This window comes from Pelodiscus sinensis, chromosome 1 (genome assembly GCF_049634645.1).
Source record: "Pelodiscus sinensis isolate JC-2024 chromosome 1, ASM4963464v1, whole genome shotgun sequence".
Taxonomy (NCBI): domain Eukaryota; kingdom Metazoa; phylum Chordata; order Testudines; family Trionychidae; genus Pelodiscus; species Pelodiscus sinensis.
In genome coordinates this window covers 81,525,969-81,546,944 of record NC_134711.1, presented here as the reverse complement: position 1 = coordinate 81,546,944, position 20,976 = coordinate 81,525,969, and the positions used below count along the sequence as shown (strand labels likewise).

General features: G+C 43.6%; 1 protein-coding gene across 1 annotated transcript in view; it reads left to right on the top strand.

Annotated features, from left to right (window-relative positions):
• CCDC38 (coiled-coil domain containing 38) overlaps positions 1-20,976 on the top strand; it is a 60,355-nt gene that overhangs the window by 15,080 nt on the left and 24,299 nt on the right. Inside the window, exons 7-14 of the mRNA XM_075933675.1 lie at positions 1,222-1,385; positions 1,485-1,565; positions 2,379-2,641; positions 3,655-3,738; positions 15,764-15,970; positions 16,246-16,354; positions 17,861-17,924; positions 18,312-18,463. Coding sequence (XP_075789790.1) covers positions 1,222-1,385; positions 1,485-1,565; positions 2,379-2,641; positions 3,655-3,738; positions 15,764-15,970; positions 16,246-16,354; positions 17,861-17,924; positions 18,312-18,463 — 1,124 coding nt within the window. The remainder of the gene's footprint in view (positions 1-1,221; positions 1,386-1,484; positions 1,566-2,378; positions 2,642-3,654; positions 3,739-15,763; positions 15,971-16,245; positions 16,355-17,860; positions 17,925-18,311; positions 18,464-20,976) is intronic.

Sequence of the window (20,976 nt, the reverse complement as noted above, 5' to 3'; positions counted from 1 at the left end):
AAGATGGGAAGCGACTGTCTAGGAAGGAGCATGGCGGAAAAGGATCTAGGGGTCATAGTGGACCACAAGTTGAATATGAGTCAACAGTGTGATGCTGTTGCAAAAAAAGCAAATATGATTCTAGGTTGTATCAACAGATGTGTTGTAAGCAAAACTCGTGAAGTCATTCTGCCGCTCTACTCTGCACTAGTTAGGCCTCAGCTGGAGTACTGTGTCCAGTTCTGGGCACCACATTTCAAGAAAGATGTGGAGAAATTGGAAAGGGTACAGAGAAGAGCGACAAGAATGATTAAAGGTCTAGAGAATATGACCTATGAAGCCAGGCTTCATGAACTGGGCTTGTTTAGTTTGGAAAAAAGAAGATTAAGGGGGGACATGATAGCGGTTTTCAAATATCTAAAAGGGTGTCACAAGGAGGAAGGAGAAAATTTGTTCCTCTTGGTTTCTGAGGACAGGACAAGGAGTAATGGGCTTAAAGTGCAGCAAGGGAGGTTTAGATTGGACATTGGGAAAAAATTCCTAACTGTCAGGGTGGTCAAATATTGGAATAAATTGCTAAGGGAGGTGGTGGAATCTCCCTCTCTGGAGATATTTAAGAACAGGTTAGATAGACATCTGTCAGGGATGGTGTAGACGGAGCTTGGTCCTGCCTTGAGGGCGGGGGGCTGGACTCGATGACCTCTCGAGGTCCCTTCCAGTCCTATAATTCTATGACAGTGCAAGTTTTTCCATACCATTCACTTTTAACTTATGTTTAGCTGCATGCCTCCAGTATCACTTCAGCTCTGCCCCCTGGGTTAGGGACCAGTACAGAGTCACACTGCCAGCTCTGTATTTCCTGAGGAATTTCCTTACATTGAGGATAGTCCCTGGGGAAAGCTCTGCTGCCTCAAAGGTCTTGTTCTGGTGCCAAAACAGCATAAAAAGATCTTAGAACAATGGAGAATCAGGCTTGGTATATGCAGTGGGGGTGGAAAATATAATTATGGGATTTTTTATTTTGCATTTCTTAACATTATGTTTAAATCTTAGCATTGAAATAATGTAGTTTGGACATGAATTCATGCTGTGTCTCCTTGTCTGAATTTGGATGACTATTCCTATTTCTCTGAGCACATCTTACGGCATTTACTTTGCTCCCTGAAATAATGAAATACAGATGCAAAATAAATTCAGACAGCATTTTGTATGTAACTTTTCCCCACTCTGTTGTTTTCCTAGTACACAGTAAAAGTAAAAAAACAAACTATAAAGAAGCTGGAGAAATTAGCAACGCAAAAAGAGAAAGAGGCCAGTTCTGCTGAAGCAAAGCTAGAAGAAGATACAATTGCATTTGAGGAATTTCTGAAAGAAAATGACCGGAGTTCTACAGATGCACTTAAAATGTTAGAATTTCTGTTATAGTTAATGTTTGTTTGTTTATATTTTGTTCTACCAAAAACTGTATACATACATCTCTGTAATATTTCTATGTTACTTTTTAGTGCAGCCCAAGAAACAAAATCTAAAATGGAAATGGTGGCAGATGTAAAATCTGCTATTAATGAACTCTTCGCTATTAAAAGGTGAGACTTTTATGTTACAAATAAACTCCTCTTTTTATGGTAACAGTGGTGCCGATTCTCCTCTTCTGAAGAACACTCTGGGGGGAACTCATCTTTGAGGTTCACCCACTGCCACATTGAGCTGTTGTGTAGGTGCTTAGTTTGGGTCCGTCCCCCACATCCATTGACCCCCATGAAGTGAGTTAAGTATGTCAGGGTATGTCTACACTGCCACCCTAGTTCAAACTAGGGTGGCTAAAGTAGGCATTCGAATTTGCAAATGAAGCCCGGGATTTAAATATCCCGGGCTTCATTTGCATGTTTCTGGGCGGGCGCCATTTTTAAATGCCCGTAGTTCGAACTACGTGCCTGCAGCTACACACAGCACGGACTAGGTAGTTCGAATTAAAGCTCCTAATTTGAACTACCGTTATTCCTCCTGCAAGGGATAAATGTAGAGAAATTCCTCCTGCTAGGGATAAATGTAGAGAGAGTTGGCTAGCAGAAAGCAAATTATCAGGTAAGAAATTTCTCATTCACTTTCCTTAGAGATCAACAGAAAGAACTTACGTTCATTGTTTCATAGAAAGGCTATCATTGTAACTGGTCCTTTTTTTAGTTCTGCACCGCAGTGTCTGTAGTAAGTATGAGCCCATATGGTGAGGAGGAACTTCCTGACCTAGATATGAGAAGATTTCTTAGTAAGCTACCTTTTGAAAAATGCCATTGTAATATGTGACTAAGATAATGTCATTTTAAGTAGATGTAATTTAAACTTTACATTTTATTTGTATATCTAGTATATTAACTGTATGCTTTAATGTATTTTTGTAGTGAAATTGCAAATGCCGAAATCCTTCTTGTGCAGAGTTTATATTATGAAGATTTTTTGATGAAACTTTCTCCCAAAGAATGGCAAGAAGAACAGAGAACAAAAAAACTGAAAGCAAAAATAGACAGAGAGAGAGAAAGCATGCAGAGAGAAACGATTACACGTGCTTTAACTTCGCAACAAGAAAAAGAAAGTGCACGCAAGGAAAGGCTAAGTCCTTCATTTCGACGTCAATCACGACATGGTTCTATTTTTGTAAAGCAAAGTATGTGTTTGGAAATGTAAAGTGCAATCTATATAAATGTGATTAAGACTGAAAATTTAAACACATCAGTCAGGACTTTAAAAAATGAAGTGGTCAGATGCTGATTTCATTTCCTCCAATACAATGTTGCCATCACTCATAATTTTACCAGAAGTCTTACAATATCAGTGTTATTTTTCTTAAAGCCCCACCGGAATTCAGAGATTGTATGAGAGCTCAGCTTTCAGTTTTTTAAAACTAAATTTCTAGACCCCCATGGTTATAGATAAGAGCTTGACACAAATGAAACTAAATGCACCTTAAAGACTCATAAATCAGAAGACAAATAGAAAGTACCCTACATTCATTTTTGAGAACTCTTGATTTTTAAGCCAGTTGCATAATTTTGGGGTCTTAACATGATTTTTTGAACATATAAGGTTGGCAATTCAGGGTTATTACCGTGGCTCAAATAAGCTCCCATTAGTGAGATGTGTCTTTTGAAGCTTGATATTTAGGCTTGCTTTCTGAAGTAACTATTTATTTTTCTCTAGATCTCTCACTAAGGCTTTGTTTATATTCAACATTTAATTAATTGATTTAGTTAAAGCAGTGCAAACTTCTGTGTGGACACTCAGTTTAAACCTGTCTTGCACTGATGTAGCTTAATTTGTTAAGGAATCTGATAAATCAGGTTTAAATCAGTATAAGAGGTATCTACACAGAGATTTGTACCAGATAAGCTAAATCAAATTGAAAACTCAGCTTTACTAGGGCAAGTTTTTTTCTGCAGATAAGACCTTACTGTTAAAGATCATTTTATGTATCTCTGTTTGTTTTTCCGTGTAGCAACTGGAATAACTTTCTTGGTTGAGCTGTACTTCAGATTAAAAAGCTCCTTTACTTTGTTCTTTATTTAGATCCCATTATGTTCTCCACTTTTACAGCAAATCAGAGCGTTAACTTTGCTGCTGCTGTCAAGGTACATTTCTTTTAGGAAGGCTCTTCTATTATAGTTCTGCTTATATCTTTAGACAGAAACTACGCATCAAATACAGACAGGCGCTTCAGTAGCAGTGAGAAAAGTGCTGGATCCACTAGGAAAACATCAATTGCAGGTGAGAGTGTTCACCTGAGAACAGCGGTGCATAATAACAAAGGCATGAGGTCTGTGCGATAGGATGGGGAAGCTATTCCTCTTCACATATGGTAAAATTCACATAGTCCTGGCAGATATGTATGAAGTCTTCTCCTTGGTAGAGCTGTGTCTGTGAGGAGCAGGGGCAGAGGGTACACAGATGAAGCAGTCAGAGATGTGAGTATATACTACAAAATCAAGTCGACCTAAGTTGAATTCAGTATGCAGTAATTACTGTAGGGCTACGTCTACACTGGCCCCTTTTCCGGAAGGGGCATGTTAATTTCAGAAGCCGTAATAGGGAAATCCACGGGGGATTTAAATATCCCCCGCGGCATTTAAATAAAAATGTCCGCCGCTTTTTTCCAGCTTTTAAAAAAGCCGGAAAAGAGCGTCTACACTGGCCCCGATCCTCCAGAAAAAAATCCCTTTTCCGGAGGATCTTATTCAAAGTAGGAATAAGATCCTCCGAAAAAGGGCTTTTTTTCTGGAGGATCGGGGCCAGTGTAGACGCTCTTTTCCGGCTTTTTTAAAAGCCGGAAAAAAGCGGCGGACACTTTTATTTAAATGCCGCGGGGGATATTTAAATCCCCCGCGGATTTCCCTATTACGGCTTCTGAAATTAACATGCCCCTTCCGGAAAAGGGGCCAGTGTAGACGTAGCCTAGTAGTCCCTCTGACAGTGGTGCATGTCTTCACCAGGGGTGTGTCTAGACTACATGCCTCCTTCGACGGAGGCATGTAGATTAGCCAGATCGGAAGAGGGAAATGAAGCCGCGATTAAAATAATCGCGGCTTCATTTAAATTTAAATGGCTGCCCCGATCTGCCGATCAGCTGTTTGTCGGCAGATCGGGGCAGTCTGGACGCGATGCCCCGACAAAGAAGCCTTTCTTCATCGACACAGGTAAGCCTGGTTTCACGAGGCTTACCTGTGTCGATGAAGAAAGGCTTCTTTGTCGGGGCATCGCGTCCAGACTCCCCCGATCTGCCGACAAACAGCTGATCGGCAGATCGGGGCAGCCATTTAAATTTAAATGAAGCCGCGATTATTTTAATCGCGGCTTCATTTCCCTCTTCCGATCTGGCTAATCTACATGCCTCCGTCGAAGGAGGCATGTAGTCTAGACACACCCCAGGAGAGCTTTCACCAACTTAACTGTGGATGTAGGGGCTGCAGCTGTGAGCCTCATGCGCTGTGACAGCTCAGACTGTCAGCCCCAGGGTGAATGGAGGTGGAGGTGGAGGTGGAGGTGGCGCCGGCTTTGGAAAAGAAGCAAAGTAACGCAGTGTCTACACAGATACTGCGTCACTCTGATATGGAGCTATCCCACCCATGGATGTTTTGGGGCGGCCACTCCAGGTCTTGTTGTTTGGGAGGCCCTATGGCAGCTGCCCCAACTGTCCTATGGATGGGACAGTCTCGCATACTGAGATTAGCCTGCAGAGCCCAGGGCAGCCTGAGGGATTACCTGGGGGTGCTGATGTGGGGTGGCAGCAGGGGTTCCCCCCTTCCCTCATGCACTCACTGCAGTGGCAGGAGCCATGGGAAGCAGAGCAACCCAGCAGCCTACTCCTCTCTGCCACCCATCTCCCAGCCAGGTCGCTCCGCTTCACCATGGCAGAGTGCCCCGGCCCCAGCCTATGCAGGCTGTTGGTTCCCTCCGCTTTCTGTAATTTCTACTGCCATGGTAAGTGTGGTGGCCTGACTCCTGCTGTCACCCCACACCTGGCCCCCCAGTAATCTCCAGGGTTGCGTAGCTCAAAGGAGGGGTCTTTGAGGATGGGGTGCAATGGGAGTGGTAGGAGCGTAGCAGGGGGCAGGAAGAGGCAGGGTTGTGGTAGAGCATAAGCAGGGCTTGGGAAAAGGAGTGGGGTTGGCAGGGGTGGAGCAGGAGTTAGATGGGATTGGGGGAGGGGCCTGAGGTGGAAGGGGGGGCCTGGGCCCTGCAACCCCCCTCTCCGCCAGAACTGCCCTGCCTTGCCCTGATGACCTTCCCCTAAGTTCTATATTGCTTGCAGAGATGGACTTATGAAGTCGGTGTAGCGGGTGACTTACATCAGCAGGAGCAACGCGTATTTTACCTCTTACAACTGCTTTATGGCAACCTACCTCTCTAGTGTAGACCAGGCCTTAGTTTCAAACAGCCTGACTCAAAAGAGCAAGGTAGTTAAGGGACTCACTTGATTGGTGCCTATGCCAGAAGGAACCATAGTTGTCATGTAGTCTGGCTGCCTGCATAATATAGGACTTCCTGAATTAATTCCTGTTTGAATGAAAGCACATCTTTTGGAAAAAACATCCAACCTTGCTTTTAAAATTTTCTGAGTTGGAGAATCCATCGCAAGCCGTGGTAAGTTATTTCAGTGGTGAATTACCCTCAGAGTTAAAAATTTGTACTTTTTTCTGAGTTTGACTATGTTTAGTTTCAGCTTTCTGCCACTGCATCTTGTAATACTATGTCCCCTACGTCAAAGAGCCCTCTTGTTATCAAATTTCTGTTCCCCTTGTGAGTTCATACTGCCAACAGTTCAGGCCAGCTGCACCTGTATTTCCTCTCAGTAATTCAGCAATGACAACCACTCCCAGCTTTCAGCTCCCCACTTGTTGCCTCTCTTGAATGGAAACACAAGTCTTTCCCTTCTGACCAGGGCATTCCAAGACTAAACAGTTCCCTGCCTTCACTGTGTCATTCCCTGCACAGACTAATGCCCTAGGCACTAGCTTGCTTTGTTTTCAGAGACAGATAACAGTGTAATTGCTACACGTATTAGTTATCACATTGTGTTCTCTATACAAGCCCATTTTTTTCCATAAGGTAAGAAACCTAACAGAGAAAACATAAAAAACAGTCAAAAGATCTGTTTGCTTGCTAATAAGCTTACCAGTGTTCATCCCAACTCACATGGCTTCTGGCAAGTGTAGTCTTTTAATACTCATCCTAGAGACATCCCTATGGTTACAGGTTCATCAGAGCTTCAGCACAGAACAAGCACCTTCATAACATGTTCAGTTCTCTTATATGGTTTGAGTCTTTGAACTAGAGTTTTCAGAACTAGATAGTGTACAAAGAATCTCTCTCCGTAGGGGATGTCTTCAAAAGATTGGCTTTGAAGGAGGAGAATTTGAATTCCCTTCACCTCAAGCTATTTCTTAAGGAAATCCACTTCGGTTGTATTGTTAAAAAAGATCTTTAAAATTCCTCATACTTTCTAGGGACTGCATTACTCTCGTCTTTCCATTAAAGAAGTTCCATACAATCTCACTATAGTACATACACATTTGCACTTGTAATGCAGTGAACTCAAAAAGTATTAACTCTAATTTCAACAAGGTTTAACTTAATTCAGTAACTTTTATCTAAGTTTTGTAAGGTTTGTTCAGGATATCGTCAGTCCATCACACTTACAGACTGGAAACAAGTCACTGCATAACCGCTTTTCCATAAGTTAAACAGACTGAACTCTAAGTCTGTCACTATAAGACATGTTTTCCAATCTTTTAATCATTCTTGTGGCTCTTCTTTGAATTCTCTCCAAAAACATGTAAACATTTTTACTCCAAACTTTAGCAAAAACTAGAAAGGAAGAAGTAAGATGCATATCCAAAATAATCCCAATTATACATATAATATGATGGGGACTAATTTAGCTATAACTACTCAAGAAAAAGATCTTGGAGTCTTTGTGGCTAGTTCTCTGAAAACATCGACTCAATGTACAGTGGCAGTCAAAAATGCAAACGGAATATTAGGAATCATTTAAAAAGGGATAGAGAATAAGACAGAGAATATCTTATTGCCTCTATAAAACCATGGTATGCCCACATCTTGAATACTGTATACAGGTGTGGTCGCCTCATCTCAAAAAAGATATATTGGCATTGGAAAGGTTCAGAAAAGGGCAACAAAAATTATTAGGGGTTTGCAGTGGGTTCAATATGAAGAGAGATTAAAAAGACTGGGACTTTTTAGCTTAGAAAAGAGGAGATTAAGGGGGATATGATAGAGGTCTATAAAATCATGACTGGTGTGGAAAAACCGAATAAGGAAAAATGATTTACTTGTTCCCATAATAAGGATATGTCTACACTGCAATGCTATTTTGGGATACTAGCATATCCCGAAATAGCTATCCCGCATCTTCACAACAAGCCCATTATTTCGGGCTCGCTGTTCCGATGTCCCTGTAAACCTCATTCTACGAGGAGTAAGGGACATTTTGGAATAGCGCTTTATTTCAAAATTTGGCACTGTGTAGGCAGAGCCAAATGATGAAATAAGCTATTTCAAAATAGCATTTAAATAACATATTCCATTTGCATAGCTCAAATTGGGTATCTTATTTTGAGTTACGGTGCAGTGTAGACCCATTCTAAAAGAACTAGGGGTCACAAAATGAATTAATAGGTAGCAGGTTTAAACAAACAAAAGAAAGTTTTTCTTCACGCAGCACACAGTCAACCTGTGAAACTCCTTGCCAGAGGCTGTTGTGAAGACCAGGACTTTAAGAGAGTTCAAAAAAGAACTAGATAAATTCAGACGCTTTAGGGGGTAGCCGAGTTAAAAAACAAATCATAGAGGTTAGGTCCATCAATGGCTATTAGCCAGGATGGGTAGGAATGGTTTCCCTAGCCTCCGTTTGTCAGAGGCTGGAAATGGATGACAGGAGAGGGATCACATGATGATTACCTGTTCTGTTCACTTCCTCTGGAGCATCTGGCATTAGCTACTGTTGGAAGGCAGGATATTGGGCTAGATGGACCTTTGGTTTGACCAGGTATGGCTGTTCTTATATCCAGGATAGTTTTTAAAGTTTTTTTCCCAGAGTAGAACGAGATGTCAGTGGACTTTTTCTTTTATGAGCTAACTTTTACAAAATATAGGCCTAAATTACATTGACAACACATGATGGTATATGTATCAGATGCTTAATTATACAAACAAACAATAGGAAATCAGAAACTCTATAAGTGTATTTTAGACCATGTTTTGGTTTTGCAGCTTATGGCCTCTACTCCTTGTTTTGAAACTTATGGCCTCAAACCTGTAAAGTCTTGAATATGTACTTAACTTTATATCTGCAAGTACAGGCAGTCCCCGGGTTACGTACAAGATAGGGACTGTAGGTTTGTTCTTAAGTTGAATCTGTATGTAAGTCGGAACTGGCGTCCAGATTCAGCCGCTGCTGAAACTGATCAGTTTCAACAGTGGCTGAATCTGGACGCCAGTTCTGACTTACATACAGATTCAACTTAAGAACCCCAGGCATCCCCAAGTCAGCTGCTGCTGAAACTGATCAGCGGCTGATTCCAGGAAGCCCGGGGCAGGGGCTTTCTGTAGTCAGCCACTGGTCATTTTCAGCAGCTGCTGACTTGGGGACACCTGGGGCAGAGCAGCTGGGGTGCTGCTGGGTTGGTCCAGTGGCGCCCAGAGCGGCGCTACGGGACCAACCGGCAGCGCCCCAGCTGCTGTACCACAGGCGTCCGGAGCAAAGCCGCGGAGCACGGGGGCAGCGGGACAGCCCAGACGCGCCGTGGCTATCCTGCTGCCCTCGGGCTCCGTGGCTTTGCTCTGCTTTGCTCCCCGTCCCCCTGGTCTGCAGACCAGGGGGACGGGGAGCAAAGCGGCGGAACACGCGGGCAGTGGGACAGCCCAGACGCGCCGTGGCTGTCCTGCTGCCCTCGGGCTCCGCGGCTTTGCTCTGCTCTCCTCCCCCTCCCCCTGGTCTGCAGACCAGGGGGAGGGGGAGCAGAGCAGAGCAGAGCAAAGCGGCGGAACACGCGGCCAGCTGACAGCCCAGACGCGTCTGGGCTGTCAGCTGGCCGCATGCTCCGTGGCTTTGCTCTGCTCTGCTCCCCCGTCCCCCTGGTCTGCAGAGCAGAGCAGAGCAAAGCGGCGGAACACGCGGCCAGCTGACAGCCCAGACGCATCTGGGCTGTCCACTGCCCGCGTGTTCCGCCGCTTTGCTTCCTCTCCCTGGTCTGCTGGAGACCAGGGAGAGGAAGGGCCCCATTCGTAACTGCGGATCCGACGTAACTCGGGGACTGCCTGTAATCCGATGTACATGGGACTACTGCTGAATGTTAATTAGGCACATGAGTAGCCATTCTCGGCATCGGACATAAGTTAACAGAAAAATTAGTTTTGTGTCTTTCCATATCTTGGGAAAGAAAATAAGAATAATGTAAAACATCATGGAAAATAATAATATGAAAACATTTCCTTAGGTTATGCAGACACGGCTTAAGTTTCATGATGAAATTAACCTTGGATGAGATATCTTTTCTGATGTGTTTTTCAAGGGTCTTATGTTTTATAAAATGTATAACAAAGTTAATATGAAGAAAATTTAGAACTGGTTAGTTAAAAGTACTATAATGGAGGAGTTCATTGATAATGCTCTCTAGTGGCTAAAGTAACCAACTGGTGAATAAAGCCATCTTTTTGTAAGATAGGGTTTAGTCCCACACAAGTAATTGATCTCAATGCAGGGGTAAATGAGTGTAATTCAATGACCTGTGACATACAGAAGGTCAGGCTAGATCAGGGATGGGCAAGATACATCCTGCGGGACAGATCCGGCCCACCAAGCCGTTTGATCCAGCCCGTGGTCATCCTGCCGCTCCCTCTGCTCCCAGTCAATTGAGACCCGGGGGCAGGGGAGTGCATGAAGTCATTCGCTGTTCAAAGCAGTCGGCAGCTCCCTCCTCCCACCAGGGGAGCGTGGCACCAAGAGGGAGCCACCAGCCATTTTGAACAGCAAAGGACTTCACGCACTCCTCCGCCCCCAGGCTCTGACTAGAGAGAACTAACCTCTTCAGGCTCCACCTATTCCAGGGGGCAGGGAGCCAACCCACGATCACCACCAAAATTAATGAAGTGGCCCCCCTGCAAAAATTATTGCCCACCTCTGGCCTCTGGTCTCTTCTGGCCTTAGAAACTTTGAACTCTAGGTTACATAGCTCTGCTACTGATTCACTATGGGTAGAGCCCTGTGTGGATTAGGGATGTTAGAGTTTAGCCAATTAACTGTTTAACTGATAAACTGATGATTATCAGTTAATGGTATTGGTTAAACTCAGGGTCCCGGGGAGGCGGGCAAGGGCTTCTGGCTCCACTTCCAGGGAGGAGGCTTTGCTGAGGGCTCTGCCGTATAAAGCTTAACTAAGATTTTTTAGCAGTTACACGGTTACTGTATTAAACAGTTTTTAACATCCCTAGTGTGGATACAAAATTTGTATCTGTATCTGTAGCCACAAAAGTGAGATGTGGATATCTGCAGCAACATCCACGGATGCTGATACCTGCGGACATAAAGAGGATATCTGCATATTTCCAGGGTTCTAGATACAGAATTTGTAACTGCATCCGTAAAAATGAGCTGCTGATCTCTGCATCCACATGCATAGATGTGGATACCCATATTTACATAGTTAGAGCTCTACAAATCTATGGATATTTGCCATGTGGTCATGGGCAAATCACTTAAATACTTTGTTCCTCACTGTGGACATCTTTAAAATAAGTATAACGAGCCCCCTACCTCACCCCCCTATTTAATTGGTTAACTAATTATACAGGATTTTACATCCCTAATCTGAACCACAGTACAAAGGAACAATTTCTTGGTGCCTTGAGTCCAACACAAGGAAAACGTATCACTAATTACTGTTATAAAGTGGGTAAGAAGTCATTATTATTCAAAAGCCTTAAAATAACATTAGTTCTTCTTCGAATAGTGTCCCCATGGTGCTCCACTGTTGGCGTTGGGCTTCTCCCAGAGCTCCAAATCAGAGATTTGCCAGCACGCGGTCTGGCTCCTGCCAGTTCCTCCTAACCGTCCTCCGTCGCAGACAGAGTGAGCTCCCTCTCATCAGATCCTGTCAGAACAGAATTAGCTGTTTGTTAGTTGTTTGTTGTTGATAGTTAGTTTTAGCAGTAGTTCGATAGTTCCTAACTGTAAAAAAAAAAAAGACGTTGGAGCCGGACACACCTCACATTTAGAAAAAAAAGAAGAAAAAGAAGAAAAGAAAGAGAGAGAAGAGTAACAGGAAGATAAAAAGCAGAGACGACCATGCTGGGATCCTCTGGGTTTAAAAAATATGACTCCTGCTGGGAGCCCATGCCCTCCTGAGATGGTCGCTCCCATTGCATTCAGTGTCTGGGCGAAGGGCATATTCCCGAGAAGTGCCCCCATTGCGCGAAGCTAAGAGCTCGAGCTGAAAGAGACAGGGAGATGAGGCTCCAGATGCTTTTATTTGATAAAGCACTCCAGCCCTCACAGACGGAGCCCTCTTCACCCCTCTCGGTCTCTATAAGAGTCGATTCATAGCGGGCTGCATCGTCAGGCCATCGCTCTTCAACAAAGAGGAGGGCCTCCCTGGCACGATCTCTGCCACTGGGTCGTGTAAGCATTGGTGACAAGCCAGGCACTTCAGGCACAGCTTCCACCTACCAAAGCTTCCAAGCCACGCCGCAGTACGCCGGCACCAGAAACAAGCCTGGCACAGAAATCGCCTGGCACAGAAATCGCCATTGATCTATGGGGCGGCACTGATGGCGCCAACAGCACCCATGTCATCGTCAGCACCACCATTGGCACGGGCACCGCTGTCAGCACCGGCAGTCCACTCTGCACCGGCACCACAGTTGGCACTGGCATCACTAGTCAGCACCGTTCAGAGTTCCCGCTGCCCAATGTTCAACCAAGGCACCACCAGTACCAACGTCGGCTCTGGCTAAATCCCAGCATAAAACATACAGAGTCACTACCCCCTTCCCCAGCCCAGAACGTATCACCTTCTCTCCGGTATCTCCTTCTCCCTCACTGGTGCCGATCAGCCTTACCTGCTGACGCTCCGCGGCACCGCACTGCTTACTATAGTTCGACAGCACAGCGTTCTCTCTCACCTCATCCTTATTATCAGTACTGATGCACTTCACCCGCACTTCACCCTCTCCTCCTTTTTCAGTAAGACCCAGGTCTAGATCACTCAAATCCCCAATACTGTCAGTGTATGCTACTATCACGATGATTGTAGGAGCACCTTGTCCTCCGTGCACTCCTTGCCTTCAAGATACTATTGTGGCTGCCACCACAGCCACACCTGCTACGAACATCATTGCCCAGCACATCACTCTATCTCATCACGCCATTCTCAGCATTGGTCGCCTTGCTGTCATCAATCAGAGTCTAGACGATGCCACAATAGTTTCTTCTCCTACCCCAGCCAACATGCACCCTCCTACTCCCGAACAAATCACATCCCAGCCGCCACAGCACTCCCACCCTGAAGAAGGCCAACTGTCCGACCATGAACAACCACAGGGAGTTTCTCTGACGGATCCATCTTCATCTTCACCCGACAAAGCAGTAATTCCGGGAGATTCATCACCAGCCGACGATCTCAGGCAGTTTCAGGACCTCTTCAAATGAGTTGCTGCTAGCCAGGAGATTCAGCTCACAGAGCTGCAGGAGAAACAGCACTGCTTGCTAAAAAATGTACAGCCCTCTCAAAAATCTAGGGTCACCTTACCCCTCAACGAGGTCATTTTGGAGGTAGCGGACAAAATATGGGAAACTCCAGCCTCCATCCCTGCGACCAACAAGAGGGCAGATAAGAAATATTTTGTCCCTGCCAGAGGGATGGATTTTCTTTGCACCCATCCTCAACCTAGCTCCCCAGTAGTCAATGCAGCACAACAAAGGGCCAAGGCACCACAATACAAAAACAATGTCAATGATAAGAACAGCAAAAGGCTTGATCTCTTCTGCAGAAAGGTTTACTCATTGGCTTCGCTACATTGACGTTTAGGATGGCCAGCTACGCTGCCCTCTTAGCTAACCATAACTTTGACAATTATGCCAAGTTAACTACGCTCATGGAACACCTCCGAGATAACAAATGGCAAATACTGAAATCGGTGGTTCAGGAGGGCTACTCATCTTCTCATACGGCCCTCCAGATTTCATTGGATATTGCGGATACAGCCGCACGATCTACCTCAACATCAGTGGTGATGTGCAGAGCCTCATGGCTTCAGTCAGCAAGGGTGCCTAAAGAACTACAGTCCAAGGTGGAAGACCTCCCATTTCACAGACAAAAACTTTTTCTGAAAAAACTGATGAGGTTCTCCATACCAGTAAAGATTCAAGGACTATGTTAAGAACACTAGGCATGTACATGCCTCCTTACTAGCGCGGACGCTATGTCCCGTATCCTTCCCATATTCTGCACCTCAGCACCATCCCAGACAGAGTCCACAAAAGTGGTGCCCCCAAAACACCCGAGTATCTAATCAGCAGAATAACCGGCAGCAAATGTGACATGCTGGTCGAGGGTCTGCAAGCCATCCCACTTACTGGTCACCGCTGAAAAGATACCTATATATTTCATCACTGTCTAAGACCATACCAGCGATAGTGGGCTGCCATCATGACCGATAGCTGAGTTCTAGAGCTAGTAACATCTGGCTGCTTGATTCCCTTCACCTTTCTCCCTCTTCCCTCCCTGTCTCTCTTCAGGAACCCCTCTCACGAGACCTTTTTGAAACAAGAGTTCTGCATTTCCTCAACATTGGAGTGGTAGAGAGAGTACCCAAAAAGTTCAGGGGCAAGGGCTTTTATTCCCATTATTTTCTCACCTGGAAGAGTTCGGGGGGATGGAGGCCTATTCTAGACATCTGTCAACACAACTGACATCTTCGCAAACAGAAATTTAAGATAGTGACTTTAGCATCTATTATCCCAGCTCATGACAGTGGGGACTGGTTTGCATCCCTTGACCTGCAGGATGCTTACTTTCATGTCACAATTCATCCAGCATACAGAACTGAGTCTTGCCTTTCAGCCTGTCTTCGGCACCCAGGGTGTTTTCGAAGACACTTGCAGTCATCACAGCATATCTGCATTGAGCCAGGATCATCATATTTCCCTATTTCAACGATTGCTTGATCAAGGTCTATTCCTTTGCAGACACGCTCCAATCCATCAATACAACGAGAGCAGTCTTCGAAGCCCTGGGTCTTATAATTAATTTCCAAAAATCTTCTATGACGCCGCAACAATTCCTAGAATTCATAGGAGCACATCTGGACTCAACTACTGCCCAGGCCTACTTACCCTCACACAGATTCCAAACCATTCAGGAGCTTATAGAGATCCTTTTTATGAGCCCCATGGTTCCCATACTTACCTGCCTTCAGTTCATGGGGCATATGGTGGCTACCACATACGTAGTGGCTCACACATGGCTGCACCTGCGGTGCCTCCAGCACTGGATGGCCTCTGTTTATACTCCCGGCACATGCTACATTCACAGACATGTAACTCTGCCACCAAAAGTGGTAAAGTCCTTGGTCTGGTGGACTGCACCCACCAACATGTTTCTACCCGAAACCACACTCTTCCTGACAGGATGCTATGCTCCACACCTTGGATGTATGCAGCGCACTTCTACATCAATAGAACTTGGCCTTTCTGCAAATCACAGCTGTTGCTTTCTGTGGCTGACCATTCCAAAGGCGAATCTGTCTCTGTACAAAGCATCTCAAAACTCATTGTTTCATGTATAGTCCGATGCTACTCAATACAGAACAAGCCTCTTCCAGAAACCAAAAGCCCACTCTACCAGGTGGCAGCTTTTACGGCCTTCCTCAAGGGGGACCCCTAATGTGACATTTGCCAAGCTGCTACATGGTCCTCTAATCACACATTCACTAAGCATTATGCTATTCCTAACAATTTCATTAGTGAGTCAGCAGTTGCCTTCGCAGTACTATCCACAGCGGTGAAACGGGAACTCCAAATCCCACCTTCCATCTTATCTGGCCACTGCTACTAAGTCACCAACAGTGGAGCACCCACGGGGACGCTACTCAAAGAAGAAGAGGAAGTTATTCACTTTGGTGCAGTAACGACGGTCCCTCAAGATGTGTGTCCCTGTGGGTGCTCCACTACCCACCCTCCTCCCCGGTTTGGAGTTTCTGCTCTTGTGTTTTTCAGACACTCAGCGATCAGTAGGAACTGGCAGGAGGTGGACTGTGTGCCTAAAGAAATGGCACGAACAGCACGAGGTGCATAACGCACATGCACAGTCCGGCAGACTACTGCTGGCAAATTTCCAATATGCTGCTCCAGGACAAATCCAACACCAACAGTGGAGCATCCACAGGGACACACATCTTGAAGAACCGTCATTACTGCACCAAGGTGAGTAGGTTCCTCTTTCATTTTTAAATTATGAAAACAAGATTTCCTTGTATTTATCTAAAATATATATAGAAAGAAACTGTATGATAGTTCTAGACAAAGTGGTAAAATACATGTCCTTAATGTCTGGAGACCATTGCTGAAAACATTCAAAGGATCGGGATAAGAATATACCCCATAATGTGTAAGTTCATGTTCATATAATTGGATAATATTGTAATTTCCCTATAAATTTACTTGCAAATTTATCCTTTTTATCTCTTCACGTGTTGAAGAAAATGAACGCAGACTTTCTAGAAAGCTAACAGAAGCAGACTTGAGTGAAGTGAAAAGGTTAAGTGAGTGCAAATCCATCTTGACTGATAAAAAAAAGACATCACCAAGGTACAGTATCAGACAAAATCTGCTTTCTCCATCTGCCAATGTGCCATTAGGAAATATATCAAGTAAGAGAGCAAATTAAAATAAGAAATGCCATTATAACAGATACCTACATACCAAAGTGAGGGAGTTTATCAATAATTCTTCCACTTCCATAATGGTAGTGATTTGGTAGAGATACAAATGGCCAAAGCCATTAACATCTGGTAGATAGAAAGATTTAACAATCCATTGGGAGAGCAACTATAAACCAACAACTTTGTGATTTGTGGATGAAGGCCCAAGAGTTTGTTGTGACGTGATAATTAACACCAGGAGCAGTATGATGACTGAATAAAACTTTTATCTGTGAATATCTGGAACCAGATGAGTATCAGGTGAAAGTGCCTGTGATGGGACAGCTAAAGTAACACTCTTGTATCTGAAGGTTCTCTGTTAGGCTTGACTTTGGGGCTCCCACAAGAGTTCACCAAGCGGTTGAGTGGAAAGACAAGAGGACAAACAAAGAAGAGTGGTGTAGGAGGGAATTGAGAACTGTAATTCAGTATCTTACAATTAACCATCCTTTTCATCTTCTTTTAGTTAATGTTGTTCTTTGCAGACAAGCATCTCTGTTTTGCCAATCCATTATGCCATGTTTCTACTCTTGATTATGTGCTGGAGCCTGCTGAAGGGCTGTCACAATTTTAAAAAATAGATGTATCCAAGGCAGTGTGCGAGCTATTGAGCTCAAAATGATTGCTTACACAGCAGCTATTATTGAAAAGGGCAGAAACTATTCTTGAAGGTATGATAGACTCCTGAATACTCTGTAGTACAGGCCAGTGCATTGAAATAGTTTCCTTACAGGGTAAAATCCAATTTAATCCTGTTAGTTAAAAGCTTCAGTTCCTCCCTTCTCTCCTTTGCATGCTTTCTTGTGGACCAAAAAAAAAAAAATACTATTTTTCATATGTGGAGAAGACTAATGTGTAAGTCAGTGGTCACCAACCAGTAGATTGGAATTTACTGATAGATCTTGAAGCTCCTGACAGGTGATCCTGACTGGTTTGACTGGGAGGCTATCAAGTGCCTGCACTTCACCTGCCCCTCCCCTCCACTTCCCTGCTGCTTGTGGCCATAGCCACCCCCTGGGAGCCTCCTGCTTCTGCAGAGTGAGGGAGACAGAGGTAGGGGGGCATTGATGCCACTCTGTGCCCCACCCCTGTACCCCATCTTCACAGAGTGAGGAGGGTGGGGTCTTGGTGATAGGGTGAAGCAGGGTCTTGGAGAAGAGGTGGGGCAAGGGTATTTGGGTTTGAGGTAGATTCTGGCTTGACTTAAATTGGAAAAGTGATCTTCTGCTTAAAAAGGTTGGAGACCACTGGTGTAAGTCTTCAGAGAGCTGAAAACATCTATTGCAATGATGGGAGTTCCCTTTCCACCCGCTGAAAAGTTCCTATAGGATTCTGATTTTAGTCTTAGAATGAGGAACTGGCTTAATCTTTTTTCCTCTCCTTTTTATATCAGGTGGGGAAACGAGAGTGACTGTGCAATGCATGAAGATGCCTTGAAAGATTTGGACATGGATATGGTAATAAAACTATACATCTATATTGAACATGTGTCTTCTGGAAAATGAGGGTTTGCTGGGGTGGATTTTTTTACTTTAATGACTTTATTTTTCTTATACAAATGCTGCAGAAATTCTGGGCCAAATAGTGTGTGCTTGATTGCACGTATTGAACCCATTGGCCATGTTCTCAGCTCTGCTCCAGCTGCTTTGCATCACTATAATAACAGCTCAAATCAGCCATAGATCTTTCTTAATCTGCTCCTTCAGGTTTCCCCTTTCATGCCATTACCATTTTTCTGTTGTTTTAAATTTTAAAAAGACATCTTTTCAGTAAGACTGAAGTTACCTAAAATGTGTAGCTTATCTTCCAGTGGATGCAGTGTATCTTTCTTTTCTCTGTCATAGGTACCAGAAATATATTTCACAGATCCAAAACAGTTACTACATATGTTCACAGAGCTAGAGGAACAAAATCTTGTATTGATCCAGAATAACCAAGACTTAGATGAAACTTTGGATGAAATTGAACACATGGCAAAAATTATAAGGGCAAAACTGTAAGTTACTGAATTAGAGAAAGCAATAAGTTGTTCAGAAGTCATTTGGTACCTCTTCACCACTGGATATTTTGATTACCTGACCTATTCCCTGAACAGCAATATAGAGACATTTTCAATATAGTCATGCTGTAAGTGTGGTTCATAAAGTATTTTGAAGGAGTGCAATTTCTGAAAAAGGCATATATATATAATATAACAGAAAATAGCAGTTTCACTACACATGCTAGCATTTTGGGGTTGCTGATAGGTAGACTGAGGAGAAAAATATGCTCCATGATATGTATGTCCCATTTGTAATTACTAAGGACTATATAGTCCATGGCACTAATGTGGTAGAGTGGAAGAGAAGGTGTTGGGATTATTTATGGAGGGTATTACCAGGATATTGCTCATTTGACCGTAAATTCCTTTATGAAATACAAAGGCAGAATGGTATTTATACAACTGTTCTGAACATGCCTAAAAAGCCTAAACAGTAAGCAGTTTACTACATCCAAGTGCTATCAGAACACTTACCAGTGTTTGATCAAGATACTTATAATTGGGCTGACCCCATGGGTTCTTAGACACACATTTCTCAGCTCCAACATGGTCAGGCAAGTATTAGCAAGGAATCCTTCAAATTTTACTTTTTTATACCCCTTAACAAACAAGTGATGTCATTGTCAATTCTCAGAGTTTAGCCAAGGGCAAATGAAACAGTTTCTTATGTAGGCAATTATTTTTGAATTTGATACCCAATTAACCGTGTTTTATTTCTCTTACTTCAGCACAGAACCTTAAATAAAACAACACAGATATTTTGATGTTTCTCTTCAAGTTTAACACGACAAGTCTTTTTCAGGATCTCTTTCTTTCTGGACTCATGCTTTGGGCCTATTGTACATACTAATATCCCAACTCACTTTAAAATTATAGTTTGCTCGGATCTAATGAGGGGACTATATTCTTACAGAAGGGAACAAGGAGGTGCTTTTTTTCCTGCCACACACATTCAAGTGTCTCTGGGGATACATCTCAACCTAAAAGGAGAGCAGGAGGAATCAGGGCTGTGCCCCCATTTTGCAATCAGGATCCCCCTTAGGCAATGTAGTGATTATGGCATTCTTGCTAAATTTAAACATGGATAATTTAATGTACTTACGTTCCCATTTTCAGCTGAATAAGACATTCTTCTTCACTTCCTGCCCCACAAGGTTGAGCAGTATTTCTGAGTGCTGTTAAAAAGCTATTGTGTTCCAACTCATAGCAAGGTGAAGTGGGAGGAAAGACACACTCTGACCTGCAGATATTACTTCAGAGATGCTTTATGGCTTTCTGTCAAATGGCACACTTGAGCCTTGTTAATATCCTTTCACAAATGTACAGCTTATTCGTGTTTTATTTTTAAATTAATTTCAATTTTTTTAATTGCCTAATTTCTGTAGTGCTCTTATAGTTGTTGCCGGTCCCTGGACCAGCCAAGGAAATAACTCAGACAAAGGGTGAGCTGGAGCAGCACTAAAGCTTGTTTATTAATACAGACTCTTAAGGGTAAGATGATACTCACACACATACATCACATTCATACTGGCAGTTGAAGATAGGCTGCAGACGTGGCATAGAAAACTTCCAATTTCACAGGTAGCTTGAGCTAGCCAGGCATCAGCTTCCCGGAGACCGACCAGGAGCCTCATGGCTATCCCTGGAGTCCATTGGATCTGCAGGAGGGTTACCGCCTTTGATTCAGTCCCAGGTTTCACAATGCTGTTACATCTCTTCTAAAAGGAGAAGAGAAAGTTCCTGGCCGCTTCTCAGTTAATTTATCTGCTTGTAGGGTCTTTGTCTTCCTTAAAAGGTCACAGATCCAATCAGTATCCTTAGTTGGATATTTCTTATTCACACCACACACACATTCCACAGTTTGCATAAATACTCATAAGCAATATGATTTCTAAGCAAAATGAGGCCTCATGGTCTTGGGTACAAGAAACTACAATATCTTGCATTGTACTACAGATAACATACCAAAGGCATGATAAAAAGCTTAACAAATTATAACTAAGAAAGCCAAGGTCAAGGAAGAAGGGAAAAGCAGAGGAATATGTCTGGTCAACTTTACTGGTCCAGTAAAGAGGAAGGGGAGGTGCTGTGTCCGACTGGTTGCAATCGTATCAATTGATGGCTGCTGATACTCACTGTCATAAATAATGTCTAAATTTGTTCTTGTTACATAGAATATTTTCAAACTGTTTCAGAGGGATTGTCATGTTAGTCTATAACTTTAAAAATGAGTAGTCCTGTGGCACCTTAGAAATTTACAAAAATATATGTAGTATCATGAGCTTTCGTGGGCAAAACCTACTTCTTCAGATGAGCTCAAATGGAGAAAAAAGGGAGACTCTCCAAATTTAAATTTAATTTAAATTTTGGGTCCTTTTTTTTCCCACTCAAGCTCATCTGAGGAAGGGGGTTTTGCCCAAGAAAGCTCATGATACTATATACACTTTTGTTAGTCTTTAAGGGCATGC